The sequence below is a fragment of the Harpia harpyja genome, chromosome 8, assembly GCF_026419915.1.
Source record: "Harpia harpyja isolate bHarHar1 chromosome 8, bHarHar1 primary haplotype, whole genome shotgun sequence".
Lineage (NCBI taxonomy): Eukaryota > Metazoa > Chordata > Aves > Accipitriformes > Accipitridae > Harpia > Harpia harpyja.
Genome location: NC_068947.1, coordinates 50,718,751 through 50,733,423, shown reverse-complemented (window position 1 = coordinate 50,733,423; position 14,673 = coordinate 50,718,751). Strand labels below are relative to the sequence as shown.

The window sequence follows — 14,673 nt, the reverse complement described above, 5'->3', positions numbered from 1 at the left end:
ATGGCTATATCTATTCTGATACATGAAACATACCCAGCAGCGTTCCCTGACATTGACATCCACCAGTATGGAGTAGACTGTGTAAATTCAGTCTCCCAAAACAAGATGGTCTTTTCCCTGGCCAAAACTTGTGTACCTGAGAGTGGTTTTGGGGAGACTGCTAAGTTGCACAGTCAATATCATACCAGTGTTCTAACAAGTTAACAGCATAGATTAGCATGCTCCAGTATCTGGGAATGTTCCTTTTTAATCCACTAATATAAATGTGGTCTATGAGACTCCTATATTTAGTGTGTTAAAGGAGCCTTTGCAGACATCACTGTATGCGGAAGCACCATAGGCTTCGGATGCAAAGCTGAAGAGTTGTGCTATGAATGAGGGTGGATGGATGCAAAATGCTCAAGAAAAACTTAAATGGAATAAACAATAGTTAGGGGTGGATGAGCAAAAACTGAGGAGGCCAAGTTTAGAAGAAGACAAGTATGACTGTAGGAAAAAAAAAATGGGAGATGGAATTCTGAAACTCAGTGGTAAGAGGGGCAACTTGGGGACTGGGACAGAAGCGATATGGAATAGGAAACGTGCAGGCTAAGGGTAGTTTGGAGGATATGGGAGGAAAGCAGTGACTGGATGACAGGAAGCAGTGAAAGAGTGAACCATCGTCTTAGGTCTGAGCTTTACACCATTGAGAGGAATACTTCAGTTCTGTTTGAAAAGCAGCCCTGACAAGTTACTGAAATCACATAGCGAGATTAAAAGTCATACACAAAGAATCGTATCAGGACAGCAGTCCTCCATGGGGCTTTATCAGACCCCCACTAATTCCCACATTTCCTCAGTTTACAATCACCATATTGCAATCACCAGAAGACCTGTGTTGGATTGTCCATTAGCCCTTTATGGCTTATTGCTCAGTTAGCTAGAGAACAAGAAATGACTAATCCCAAGATATGCATTTTTGATCCCTGTTGCCCAGTGGAGCAAAATGTCCGACGCAGAATTTACCCAGCCTCTCACGGTTCTGTAGACAGCTTTCAAAGATTGTCTAAATTAAAGTACCAAAGACTTTGTGATTTTTTTTTTTTCTTGTGCTTATGAAAATGATGACGAAAAACACTTGTCACAGTATTCCATTATTTTCCTTGTAGCATCTGAATGTCTCGATACCATGAGTGATTCCTCACCTTTACCTGGTCTTCTACTGCAGGCTCATTCCAAACAAAATGAAGGTTCCAGCAGCACAACAGGTAAAGCTGCCTTCCAGAATGTAGTTTGGAGCAGGTTAATATCTGTCTTCTTATAACTTTTGACAAAATATTTACAATACAAATTTAAATCTACCTATCTCTGTTCAGCATTCTGAATACATCTGAAACGCAAGACTGGCAGAAATTGAGAGGTATAAAACTAATGGAAGAGATTCCCTCCTTCACCCTAGGAGACTGCTATAACAACATGGGGGTTATGGGGATGGTAGAACTGCAGACAAAGCCAAGAAGTGATTTCTCTACTTAAAAAAAATTGCACAAGCCAATTTTTTCTGCTCATTAAGGCCTGTAACAGAAGACTCTAGAACAGAGTTTGCAGTGGTTAAATGGTCTTTGCCATTTAAACATTGCCATTCATTTTTGCTTTCCTTGCTACGTCTACGGTCACTCACTCTGTTTATGCATCTACTTGTGGCAACAGCCTTGGATGATCACCACTGGGGAGCCACCAATCTGCTTTAATTAGCCCCAACCTTTGGCTCTCACATAATGCCACACCAGCTGAGCTTTGGCAGTGCGTACTTGCAAAATCTATCCTTGCATTCCAAATTTACAGCTTCCCTTCTCCCCTTCCTTTCCCTTCCACACATAGTAGTACCCTTTCTTAGTAGTGGGGCTCTGCAAGAGCTGTTGCCTTAAAACTTCCTAAATTTCCTCTGTTATTTATGCATAATCCATAGACCTCAGGGCAGATGTACTAACCTGTACTTTCAGAGCCACAGGGTAGGTGACGAAAGGAACAGCAGCTTGGAGGGGGAGAGAGACGCCAAAACTACGCTAACTTCTAATGTCAAAGCATAAATGTTCCTTACCTTTAGGCAAAACAAGAAATGCTAGTGTGTTTTCCCTCATGTCTGTGCTTAGCTTTTTTTTATAAGCTCTGGGCCATTTGCTGTGCAGGTGGAAAGCCCCTCTCCACCACCTGCAGTTCTGTTGTCTGGAAATGAGAGAGGCATCTAGAGAAGATGCTATTCTCAAATAACATTTCTGCCTCCTTACGATGACTAACTGACCAGACTTAGCATTCCAGCTAGACAGTGCCTGCAGTCCAAACTGAGAAAAAACAATGGTTTTTTTGCATTCAAGACAATAAATCCTGCTCAGAGACAGGGCTTCCTAGTTGGGTGTGCTGGCAGAGCTGTACTGCTTTGAGGCCTGGACGGGAATGTGTTGTTATATGGACATACAGATTTTACTTGACCAGCCTGGGTGTTTCTGCACGTGCAGTCATGCCTTTGGAATAGTAATGTCCTCGATTTTGATTTTAGTGCTTGAGGTTTTGTACCTCCTTTCTGTTTTTAATCACTTTCACCGATATTTATATCTTCATTGCGAGTGTCCACTGAGATGTTTCCAACTAAGTAGTTCTAATAATTACAGTACAACTTCACTTATTAGTCTGATTTTAATTACTTGCTACTATTAGGGGGTTTCTTAATGCCTTTCTTCACCTCTTAAATAAAAATGAGACTAATTCTCTGTCCTTGTGCTAAGCAAATGCTTTCATAGAAAATAAAAATCTTATCTGAACAAGAACTTCAGGATTAGGCTGAATATGATGCTTAGTTCTTTGTGCTTTTGGAAATCTTTCCCTTCCAGACCTAAACAAGGCTGCAAGATCACAGGAGACACCCTTTCAACGTAAAGTTCAGAGTCTGCTGGTGGATGCTGCAGGACAGCCAAGAAAAGAGAAAGTGAAATTACCGTCATCCTTTCAGGGGAGAAAACCAAACTCCATACCAAATAAAAAGGTAAAATAACATCTTTTCTGTTAATATCCTCTCAGTCATCTCTTTTGCATAAAATCTTCACTCTGGAGCAACACTGGAATGTATTTTGAATCTGTTCACTGAAACACAGCAGTTCCAATTTATGCAAAAGTTTACTGGCACTTATAAAAGTACCTTTCCTCTCAACCACTAGGACAAACTTGTATGCCAAAAGCATAGTTCTGTACCATGCACCCACATGAAAGCTCTCATTTTCAAAAGAGCAGAGCTTTCCCCCTTCTCCCTGATACATCTCAATGGCTTAATGTGTCTGAAAACTCAAACCAATATAGATTTGCAGACAATATTCAAAGTGCTTCTTCAGTTTTTACTCAGATTAGGCTGTCTTTTTGTAATTCTTCAGAATGAGTGGAGAGAGGTCAAATGTAGGTTAAGTAACCCTGAACCTAACTTGATGGCCACCAACTTTCTCTATTGTCTAATATTTTAACTCTGTTTGCAAAGGTGGAAGATCCTGTCGCAGGAAACGTCAACACATCTTCTCTTGCAACAAGAAGACAGCATCTTAGTGGCTTCCATCTCATTCCACCCAGAGTGATGCTTGGAGTGCTAAAGGAAGGCTGCACCTATGCAGCCACTGTGATCCTGAAGAATGTTGGTGTGAACTTCTCAAGGTTAGTTTGAATTTTCAGTACCTTGGGGTTAAACTGTCAAAATACACATTGCTTGTTAATTGTCAACCTTTTGATCTGATTAACAGGAGATAACAAATGGTATTTTTATATTTGGAACCATTTGATAATGACTGACTAAATAGAGGTGAAGACATATTAGAAATACTTCAACATTATTTGCTTATTAGTGTTATTAGGAAGAGGAAAAGCAGTAAGGAACAGCAGGTCCTGTATGCATAGTCCCGGCCCATCGCAGTTGTTTTAGTGGTTCTTACTGAAGTTCTCAGGTTCAGGGACCAAAGTCTTTCATGGTAACCGGTATTACATTTGTCTTTGGGAAATGCTGCCAGATGCTGCACATCAGACAATCTAAATGGGCACCGCTGTATTCAGGCAGACACATGTCTTTAGCTGCATTGAGAAACAGCCCCAGTGATGACACTGGGAACAAGCAGAGGACAGGGATGAAATAAAGCATTTATTTGTGCACATATTTCCCATACTCAGTGTCACTCCTGTCAGCGTGTGGGACAGAGTAGCACTGCACTGTGTTCCAATGGGGTGAGGATAAGTAAGACCATTTCTAGGTCTGCAGTCTAGCCGATTGTCTCTTGCCCTGCATGACAAATCACAGGAAATCATCATATTTAACCAGCTGCGATTTAAAGAATATATAAATATAGTAAGAAAATGCTTGTGACTGCTCTTCTGTACTAGAATTCCCCTTTTGAGTGACTGCACACGTTCGTTCAGTCGCTCCTGCACCAGCACAGTTCTAGTGGGTTTACTTTAGTGGTGTTCAGGCAGGTGTGCTTATGACCCCTGTCCTCCCAGGTGCCATACATGTGACAGAAAAGAGGGCAAAGCATACTCCTCCCACTCAGTTTGCTCAACTGTACTTGCCTTAGCTTGCTTTTTAGCTTAAAGGGGAGCCTGCAACAATGGTCTCTGAGTCCTTACAGCTTCTGGGCTTCCACCTAAGGTTTGTCACTTCAAAATAGCTTCATTTGAACGGTTTCAAGAATTGCAGTACTTGGTGGGAAGCTTTCATTTCAGATGGCTCAAAAGCCCCACAGTCAAACCCAAGCTTTTTAAATTCCTGTGCTCTAAGACAGCTATTCCCACCAAAGTTTTCCAATGTCAGCCTCTCACTCCCACCCTCTATTACCTCCTGCAGCTGGAGGGCTTCTTGGTTTATTTAGCAGTTAACTGAAAGCTGCTATTTGGGCCCATCTCATCCATTTGTCCTAATGGACAGTTCTTTCAGAAACTTAACAATAAGCCAGGCTTGGACCACTTCTGTTATATGGGCCTTTTTTCTGCTAGACCCACAGGTCCCAGGAGAGGGAGGCTAACTGAAAACATCGAAATAAATGTCCTATTGTCATGTTGGTCTAGGTCATTCAAAAGCTGGTTCCTCTTCTTAGCACTGGTGATAAATAGGCTTTGTTTTCTCCTGCAACATTAGCACTGGTTAAGGAAAACAGTAAGGAAGGCATTAAACATTCTTGGGCTTGAGTGTGCAGGTCTCATGGTCCTGATGTGCTGCAGCTTCTGGATCCTGCTTCTTTGGAGCACTCTTCATGTGAGCAAGCACCTGCCAAACTTCCCTCTTCTGGATGCAGGTGACCTACAGTTCAAAGTCCTCTTTAAAAAAAGATGCGAGAGAGGTGTCACAGTGACACTCTCTCAGCAGTCACAGCATCCCTTTACTATGGTACCACAGTGCTGGAATGACATAAACATTTATGTCTGACATTTGTTGTTCCTCTTCCTCGGGTAGCTAGTTATCATCAAAGGAGGAGCTGACAGGAGACTTGCCCTGCTGGGATCATTATGATCTCGTGTGAGTACTCAGCCAACTAGGCATGTTAGAAATCTGTTCAAGACCAGCTGAGAGACTACTGTACAGCTTCTTCCATCAGGATGGATGGCAGAGATGATTTTTTTTTTTTTACATCAACCTAGTTAGATATGGCCTCAGAGAGACTTTTTTTTCCTTTAACACACACTTAAGCATCATGGTGCATGCCATGATAAATCAGCAGATCACATACCAATATCCTAGAGCTCAAGATGTGCACATTACATTTTCTTAGGGGTTTTTTTTCATGCCAGGGCACTATGTGTAGACAGTCAAGGAAAATACCACCATGATTCTGACAAATCCAGCTTATCTTTTAAGCCTTTTACCTGATGCTTTCAGAGGAGAGCTAAGTGACTAGCTGCTGAATGACAGCAGAACATGCTGAGCACAGGGTAGGGCCAATGGTGGGCAATTCTGAGCCGTGTCTGCCTCGTGCTGAAGCCAAAACTTTTCCGTGACAGGGTCAGTAGTTACTATGTGCCTTCCAAACTCTCCATACCACAGCCTGAACTTGTTGGGACATCCTGACAAAAATCAAGTCCAGTTTCTCATAACAGCCAGCACTCTGGAGAAAGCACAGGAATTCTGACAGCCGGTTTGTAAGTCTGACAGAGCTTTCCATAAGATGGGGCCATATACTAGGAATGCCTCTTCTACTGCCTTTCCTTTAACAGCTTCTGGTGCAAGTGCATGCTGCTAACTGTTCTTCAGGTGGAAATGAAAACCACAGGATAAAGTCCAGAGACATGGAAAAGTAGAGGTCATATCTGCTCTAAGGAGCTCTAGAGATCTTAACAGCAGAAGTTGCGTGCACAAAAGGACTGCAAAGATGTGAAACAATCAGTGAGAAATGAAGAAGTGAAGCTACTGCCTTAGTGGGTACCATGAAATGAAAGACAATTATTTACACAAAATGTATACCAGTATCATGCCTTCTGCAATAGCATCGTATCAAAGGACATTAAATAAAGATCGTTAAGGACTTCTGGGTGTGCAACACACAGGTGTTTGCCAAGATGATGTCATTTGTACTTCAGCTTCCTTTGTGTATGCAGGCTCAGAATGCTGATGTTTCACATTCTCTTGTAAGGACCAGGCAGTGTAACAAGCTCTTTGGACACTTACTTTGGCCCATTAATCTGCTCCTTTAGGTTTTTTTGGTAGAAACCTGAGCCTTGGCGAGAAGCCCAGGAATACTGCTGTAGCCCAAGTTGTACATTGTGACGGGAGGGATGAGCTAACAAATTCTGCTGTCGTTTGCACAAGCAGAGGAAGAGCAGACAGCCTGCTTCCCAGCAGTGCCTTCTGCCTGCCTGAAACAGTTTATAGCTACTGATTCTCTTCTCTTTTTAACAGGTTTCGGGTAAAGCAGCCACCTCCACACACAGGACTGAGAGTGATGTACACACCAGGACCTGTAAGTTACACAGAAGATCTTTTGGTTTTTGCTAGACTCAGCTGGCCCTCGGGCCATCTAGGGGTCATCTCGCACCAGCTGTCTGGGAATAGAGCTGGCAGGGTACATGATTTGTTTAAAGTTATTTGAAGTGACACTGCCTTCCGCTGTCCCTCTGCTGCCTTCAACCAAGCACCCCGTGCGCTCCAAGTCTCAGAGCCTGTGCCAGAATGCAGAGGGATAAACATGTTAAGTTCAGTGGAAAGCAGCAGGTCAAACACTGAGGTTAAAGAAGGGGGGTTTTTTTAAGCAAACAGGATACTCTGCTACTACCTCTGAGTTTTCCCATCATTTAGGCTATTTATCTGGTCTGTCTTACACCTAGACTTTATCTCCTGTCCTGATACCTTCAAGACTTGAACCTACTAAACTCTTGCCTCAACCATTTATTCTCCTGCTTGCAACTGTTCTCCACCTTAAGTCTTTTATCTAGCAAAGCACTATAGCGTGTGAAATTGTCCCATTAAATAGGAAGCTTTCATGCTTTCTGCTTTTGTTCAGTCTCTCTTCAGCTGCGTGTTCACCTACATATCTGAATAAATATTGTGCCAGCCAGTATCCCCACAGCATCCAGGTAATATGAGGCAATATCCTTGCCAATGCTTGTACAGGCATGGAATCAAGCAGCAATGACTTGTGCAAGAAGGCAGTGCCAGAATGCAAATTAAGCCTCCTAGTCCAGAGCCCTAGCCACAACTCAGTACTTAAAAATCATAGAATAGTTTGGGTTGGAAGGGACCTTTAAAGATCATCTATTCCAACCCCGCTGCAGTGAGCAGGGACATCTTCAACTTGATCAGGTTGCTCAGAGCCCTGTCCAACCTGACCTTGAATGTTTCCAGGGATGGGACATCTACCACCTCTCTGGGCAACCTGTGCCAGTGTTTCACCACCCTCATTGTAAAACTTCTCTTCCTTACGTCTAGTTTAAATCTACCCTCTTTTAGTTTAAAACCATTACCCCTTGTCCTATCGCAACAGGCCCTACTAAAATGTTTGTCCCTGTCTTTCTTATAAGCCCCCTTTAAGTACTGAAAGGCCGCAATAAGGTCTCCCTGGAGCCTTCTCTTCTCCAGGCTGAACAACTCCAACTCTCTCAGCCTGTCCTCACAGGAGAGGTGTTCCATCCCTCTGACCATTTTTGTGGCCTCCTCTGGACCTGCTCCAACAGGTCCATGTCTGTCCTGTGCTGAGGACCCCAGAGCTGGATGCAGAACTGCAGGTGGGGTCTCACCAGAGTGGAGTAGAGGGGCAGAATCCCCTCCCTCAACCTGCTGGCCACCCTGCTTTTGATGCAGCCCAGGATACAGTTGGCTTTGTGGGCTGCAAGCCCACATTGCCAGCTCTATGTCCAGCTTTTCATCCACCAGTACCCTCAAGTCCTTCTCAGCACGGCTGCTCCCAATCCCTTCATCCCCCAGCCAGTATTGATACTGGGGGTTGCCCCTACCCAGATGCAGGACCTTGCATTTGGCCTTGTTGAACCTCATGAGGTTCACATGGGACCACTCCTGGAGCTTGTCCAGGTCCCTTTGGATAGCATCTCATCCCTCAGGCGTGTACAACCACACCGCTCAGGTTGGTGTTATCTGCAAACTTGCCGAGTGTGCACTCGATCCCACTATGTCGTTAATGAAGATATTAAACAACATGGACACCACTTGTCACCGATCTCCATCTGGACATTGACCTGTTGACCACTACCCTCTGGATGCAACCATCCAACCAATTCCTCACCCACCAAACAGTTCACCCATCAAATCCGTATCTCTCCAATTTAGAGAGAAGGGGGACCATGTAAAGGCCTTACAGAAGTCCAGATAGATGGCTGGAATAATTTCCATTCTCCCTTCCTCTCCCCACATCCATCCCTTTTGTATCTCCCTTTTCTCCCTACCTCTATGTTCTTTTTAGAATAGAATATTATATTTCAGTTGCAAGGGACCTACAACGATCATCTCATCCAACTGCCTGACCACTTCAGGGCTGACCAGAAGTTAAAGCATGGTATTAAGGCCATTGTCCAAATGCCTCAAACACCAGCAGGCTCTCCCAGCTGTCCCAATTCCCCTTTTCCCACTGGAACCTAAAAGGAAATTTAAGGGGAAAAAATGCAAACACCTGGCAGTTTTCTTTCAAACTACAATGTGAATAGACACTGTTTTGTACAGGCCTTTCTAGTGGAACAGATACTGGGTAACTAACTGGCAAGCACAGTCATAAGTGCTGGGGCACTAGGTCTTTAATTTCATCAGGCAACACAGAACAAGAACCAGCTCCAAGGACTGCTGGAGGGGACTATGGATGAAACATGCATCTTACCTGTGAGTAATCCCCTGTCTCTCCTAGGTGGCAGCAGGCTTGCAGGTTGAACTGGAGATAGAGATTTTTGCCATGGTAACTGGAGGGGAAGATGCTGGTGGTCTTGAAGAAGTTTCCCATGATATTGAAATATTAACAGAAACAGAGACTCTGCTCCTACCTGTGAGAGCAAATATCCTTTGTTGTCTTATTTCCCACACACACCTTCTCACATCAACTCTGGGGACCAGGAGCCTTAAGCATTGTTTCCAGTGCAGGCTGCTGAGGTAGCAAGCTTTACTGTCCTTTTCAGAAACACACAAATGGGTGTTTTCAAAAGCACAACAAGTAAACAATTTAAGATTCTGACACCAAAAGCAATTGACATCAGAGTAATAAGGTTTTTGAAAAGTGGGGAAAGGAAGAAGGGTAAGCTCAGAAAGATGTGGCTTTTAAAAAATAAATGAAAATAATAGGAACTCTTTCCCACCACCCCCAATGGAAATCCTTAATAACATTTTTGAACCTATGGTAGCATCTGATGGTACAGCCTCATGAGCAACAAAATCAACTATCATCCTGGATACTAAACAGACAAATGAGACAATCCCTCTGTCAGCAGAGACGCAAGCACAGAAGTGCATGAATGCTGTTAGAAATCAGCCCAGTGTGGGTTCAGTGGGCTTTTCAGTTGTTTAATTGAGGACAGAGGTAGAGTAAAAGAAAACAGCCAAGTCAAGAACTATTCTTTCTCTTTCCCTTGTGCTCCAAAAACTATTAATTATTTTTTAGGTAAAATTACAGACTCATTTTTAAGGGCAAGTTCAGAAGAAAGGGTGAAGTTCTGTTTGACTAAATTTTAATCAAATTTACACTTAAAAGCCTGGGAGGTCTTCTGGAAACCTATAAAAGAAAGCAAGGCAAGGTGCATCCAAACATGCCAGAAACTCCGTTCCTGGTAAGGGCCACCCTTACCAGAGAAAGAACTTTAGGGTCCTCTGAGGCTGACCAGAGTACTAGCCAACAGCAACTATTGAGGCTTTACATGCTCTGGAAGTGACATTGAAACTCCCCAAATTTACTTCATAGTGACCCAAAGCAGTCTTTCATGCCCATTATTGCAGAGCAGAGCTGGACAGGACTGTTGGCATAGCAGCAAAACCAGCTCCTGCTCTGTTCCCAACTCACCCAGTCCTCAGACACGCAGTTGCAGACCGGCCTCCAAAACATGTGCCCTTCCCCAGAATTTTACCTGGTCTTTAGTCTTTGAGCTGAGGGCAGTAGTCCAGATTCAAGTTGTATCACAGCCTTATTTCCAGAATTCATTCCAGCCTCCACATGTATTATTTTAATTGCATAAATGTACAGAAATGGTTAGGTCCTTAACATGATATTCCACCTGTGTTAACCAATAACATTTATGAGTGCCGCCCACAAGGATACCCCCAGGGTGGGATGGCAGCAACAGTCCGGGCAGTTCCCGCAAGCCCCAAGCCACGGTTCCGGATTACACTACCCCGAAAGCTTTCTAGTTAATGTAAGTATTAGATGCAGTGATACCAGCCATAAATTAAAGTACAGTTGTTTTACCTCCTCTTGTCTGTGTGATGTGTGCATGAGTTGATGTGGATCAGAAGCCATGATGGCCTGAGACAAGAAAAGGGAAGCACTGGATGACACTAACCAAAGGACTCACTGCAAGAGATTTACAGATTACTACAACTGCTCAGCTCAGTGGAGGCACTGACAGCAGAGCCTCCCCTGTCCTGTCCCAAATCCTTCACTTAATGTGAGGACAGTTAAATAAGTCATTGAGCCTCCTGGCAGCAGGAGGCTGGATTTATTGCAGTTAAGCCCTAATAAATCAGCCTCTCTTTAACACTCTTCACTTTCTAAAACCCAAGTCTTACTGCTGACCCTTTGACACTGACAGCAAGTCTAATAAGAGACAGGAGTCTTACAGATAGACGGGGCAAGCAACCTTAACGTGACAAGTTCAAGCACACACAACCCTCTGCACACGTTGTTTCATACAGTACATTTCTGTAACCTTAGAGAATCAGACTATACAGAGAATGGGTAAGTCAGTCCTCCCTGCAAACAAGAAAGTCTTACGGGGAATTTCTCCTCAAACCACCAGCCAACATGTTTAACATTAGGCTGATGTTTCATGTCACCCAAATCAACTCAGGTGCTCCACAAAACAATCAATGGTGACAGTTCATAAACAGGAACCCTGTGGATGTTTCTTCTCTCCTCAGCTCAGGAGTCCCTATTTGCCTCATATGTGTAGCACTGACATCATCTTTTTCTTTCAACTTTAACATCTGTAAGTCTGCCATGTTATCTAACAAGTCAGTAAAGAAATCCCAGCTGTATCTCATTTCCTCTCCTGTGGAGGAAAAGAAAAGTGACCACATCAGTCAGTTCTCAAAGGAAACTTTGCAGAGAAACATGCACCTCTGACTGCTGCATCTGCTCTAGGACTGCCCAGAGTACATCAAACATCATAGCTTTTTCCTTTTCCAGTGTGGAATTTTACTCCCAGAGTAATATGCAATTATAGTCTAGAAGAACAGCAAATCTAATGCATTCCAGCCTAGGGACTTACAACCTGGAGCTCATCAGTGAAGGCAATTTAGACAAACTTTTCTCACTTTGTGTTGAAATGGACCCAGCCAGTTCACATTCCAGTGAGACACCCCCCATCCCAACAGTCCCAACAGAAATTCCCATCAGTGTCATCTCCCATTAAAAGCTCTGAGTGGAGAGAAATTAACTACATGGTACTCCCACATGGCTAATCCAGCTAATCATAGTTGCCATCACCATAGCCAACTCCCTTCTGTTCTGACAAAGTCTTTTGGTGAATTAACTGAGAATTCCTACTGAAGCTGACTACAGCTACCCCATCCTACCCAAGCAACTGTACCAAATGCGTCTTCGAACAGTCCTCCCCACAAAATCTCCTGGACTCAAAACCATATCCAGCTCAAACATGTCAAGGAACTCTGGACTGGTTGGTTTAGTCTTACAAAACATGAAACGCCTAGGTTAAGTCCTGTATTTGGTTAAACAGTCTTGTCCACCCATCCAGAATAGAAACAGTTAAGTCTCTGCAGAGGCAGTGTGACAATTTTTAAGTTCATATCACCTTTCCCAGGTGATTATCACCAGAGCCAATGATTCTCTCCACTGAGACCTAGAAACTTACCTGCAATATTAGACTTGATCACAAGTTTGCCACACCTCCTATTAGAGACCAAAAAGCAAAAATCACTGATGAAGCATCACCTGACCAAACTAGTCATATTTCATTTATATTTTCTTAGTTATTTCTCATTTATATTTGTGAAATTTTTAAAAGACTCTCTTAATATACTCAAAATTAAATACTGCATAGGAAGCTGCTCGTGAAAGCCTTCAGTATTCCTAAGTAGACTGCCCATCCTGAACTCATGGTCATGATTTTTATGCCACTCAATTTGTGAAATAAAAGCAAACTCTTAATCTAGTTGAAGCCCATGTGAGAACCCTTTCTCATGTTGTTCCCTTCCAATAGCAAGCGTAGAGGCCAGTTCTACTGAAGCCAGTCTGCAGCAATCACATTGCTCGCACAACAGTTGCAAAGAATCTGGATGCAATTACTGGGTTTGCTTCAACAACTGTACAAAGATAGAGTTGGGGTTTGGTTTTTTTCTTTCCTTTCATGTTAATTTTCTCTCCTCTTTCACTACAGGTCAGAGCCCTAGAAGAATAACATGAAGATCAGCAATACTGAAATACCCAAATTGTAGTCCAGCGTTATGGAAACATCCTGATGTAGACTTTTTCATTTATTTAATCAGATTAATGTGAATAAATATTTTGTCTGTCTCTTATTAAGGGGAAAGGTGGTCCAAAAGTTGCACTGTCTTCTTACGTGTCTGTCTGAAATGCAAACAGTGGAAAGATTACTGTATTATTTCAAACCCAATGTTTGATACTCTGCACTTCAGAAGAGTGCTGAATGGTTCCCGATAGGTTTGTTTTTTAAAAGGGGTTAGGTTTCTATAACCTGTGCTGAGGCACCCGAAATCTTTTTTTTAAGTACTGAGCATGCAGCAGGTTTCACTGAAGTCAACTGCAATTCTTCAGGAAATGGCTGCTGATCTGCTCTGGTCTCCTAATTCCTAAGTTTGTTTGCTTTCACAATCATAGGCTTAACTTTCTGTGTGTTCACCTACCTTTAATTAGCTGCAGACACCAGATGGGGATTATGAGTACACAAAGTTACACTTCACAGAGGGATTCTGCTTATACCATCTTGTTCCCCATCAGACATGATCATCTTCAAATGCAGATCTGCACATCTGTCTTCAGAGTGGAAGACTGAGCCACTTAGAGATGACCTTTTCCCCCCCTTTGTTCCTACTTATGCAGTAATGACTAAAATAAACACCTCAGCCTGTTTGTGAGACACCATATTTGTATATCCAAGTGCAGTTCTGCTTTCTTTTTATGGATTCATTTCCAACAAGGTGCTTTCCTGTGCGCTTCATCCTTTTTCCAGCATGTGACACCCTGAGAGATGGGGAGTTTTCCTTGATACATGCAGATTACTTGTTCTCTCAACACTTTACAGTGACTGAGAATCCCATGACTGGGGATTAAATCACAGTTTTTACCAGTGTAAAACATGAATGCCAGTTTTGGACTTTCCCATCCACACTGTTAACTGAGACACATATTCTAACGGTATACATTTTAAGTGGGCCCTGTATTTTGAAGTGCTTTCCTCCTCAGGTTTGTAAGTCCAGGGAATTTCACCTAAGAAAGGGCAAGTTGAGGTACCCACAGATATCACAATTCTAGTATATCAGTAGATTGCTGGCACAGGACAGACCTCCTCCATTTAAAGCGTATGCTGAGCTCCCTCAGTAGCTGTCCGAGTACTGCTTCAGCATTTTCCACTGCCCCACCAGACATGACTATTTGTCCATCAGCTGAAAGCCAGCTCAGGAAAGTGCCAAAACAGATACCCAGCTGTGGACACTGTTTAAGCCCTACCCACAGATAGCAGTGTCAAACTTGATCCGGGATTCTCCAACACCAATGGTTTTGCTATTGACTCTGCTGATTTCTGCCCCGATGCTTTTCAGTTTTCTGCAGTAACAGCCAACAGTCCTACATCAGCCCCCTTGGGAGTCCATTCTGGGCACTGACACAAGCCACTGTTGCCGGTACTGACTGGTCACAAGTGATACAAATCAGAGAACCAGAGGGAAAGCTCAGTGGGGAAGCCTGTGTCAACACCTATGGAGAGAGGACAACCACTTTGCACCACCTCAGAGACCTTTTCTTCCAAGGATTCTTCCCAAATCCCAGTGACAGCAAA

The 14,673-nt window shown here is 43.2% G+C and overlaps 1 protein-coding gene across 1 annotated transcript in view; it reads left to right on the top strand.

Annotated features, from left to right (window-relative positions):
* The window catches only part of SPAG17 (sperm associated antigen 17), a 112,426-nt gene extending 99,226 nt beyond the window's left edge, over positions 1-13,200 (top strand). Inside the window, exons 42-48 of the mRNA XM_052793869.1 lie at positions 1,149-1,247; positions 2,868-3,019; positions 3,503-3,672; positions 6,896-6,956; positions 9,345-9,489; positions 10,696-10,833; positions 13,036-13,200. Of these exons, the coding sequence (XP_052649829.1) occupies positions 1,149-1,247; positions 2,868-3,019; positions 3,503-3,672; positions 6,896-6,956; positions 9,345-9,489; positions 10,696-10,832 (764 nt within the window). The 3' untranslated portion in view covers position 10,833; positions 13,036-13,200. The remainder of the gene's footprint in view (positions 1-1,148; positions 1,248-2,867; positions 3,020-3,502; positions 3,673-6,895; positions 6,957-9,344; positions 9,490-10,695; positions 10,834-13,035) is intronic.
* The last annotated feature ends 1,473 nt before the right edge of the window (positions 13,201-14,673 follow it).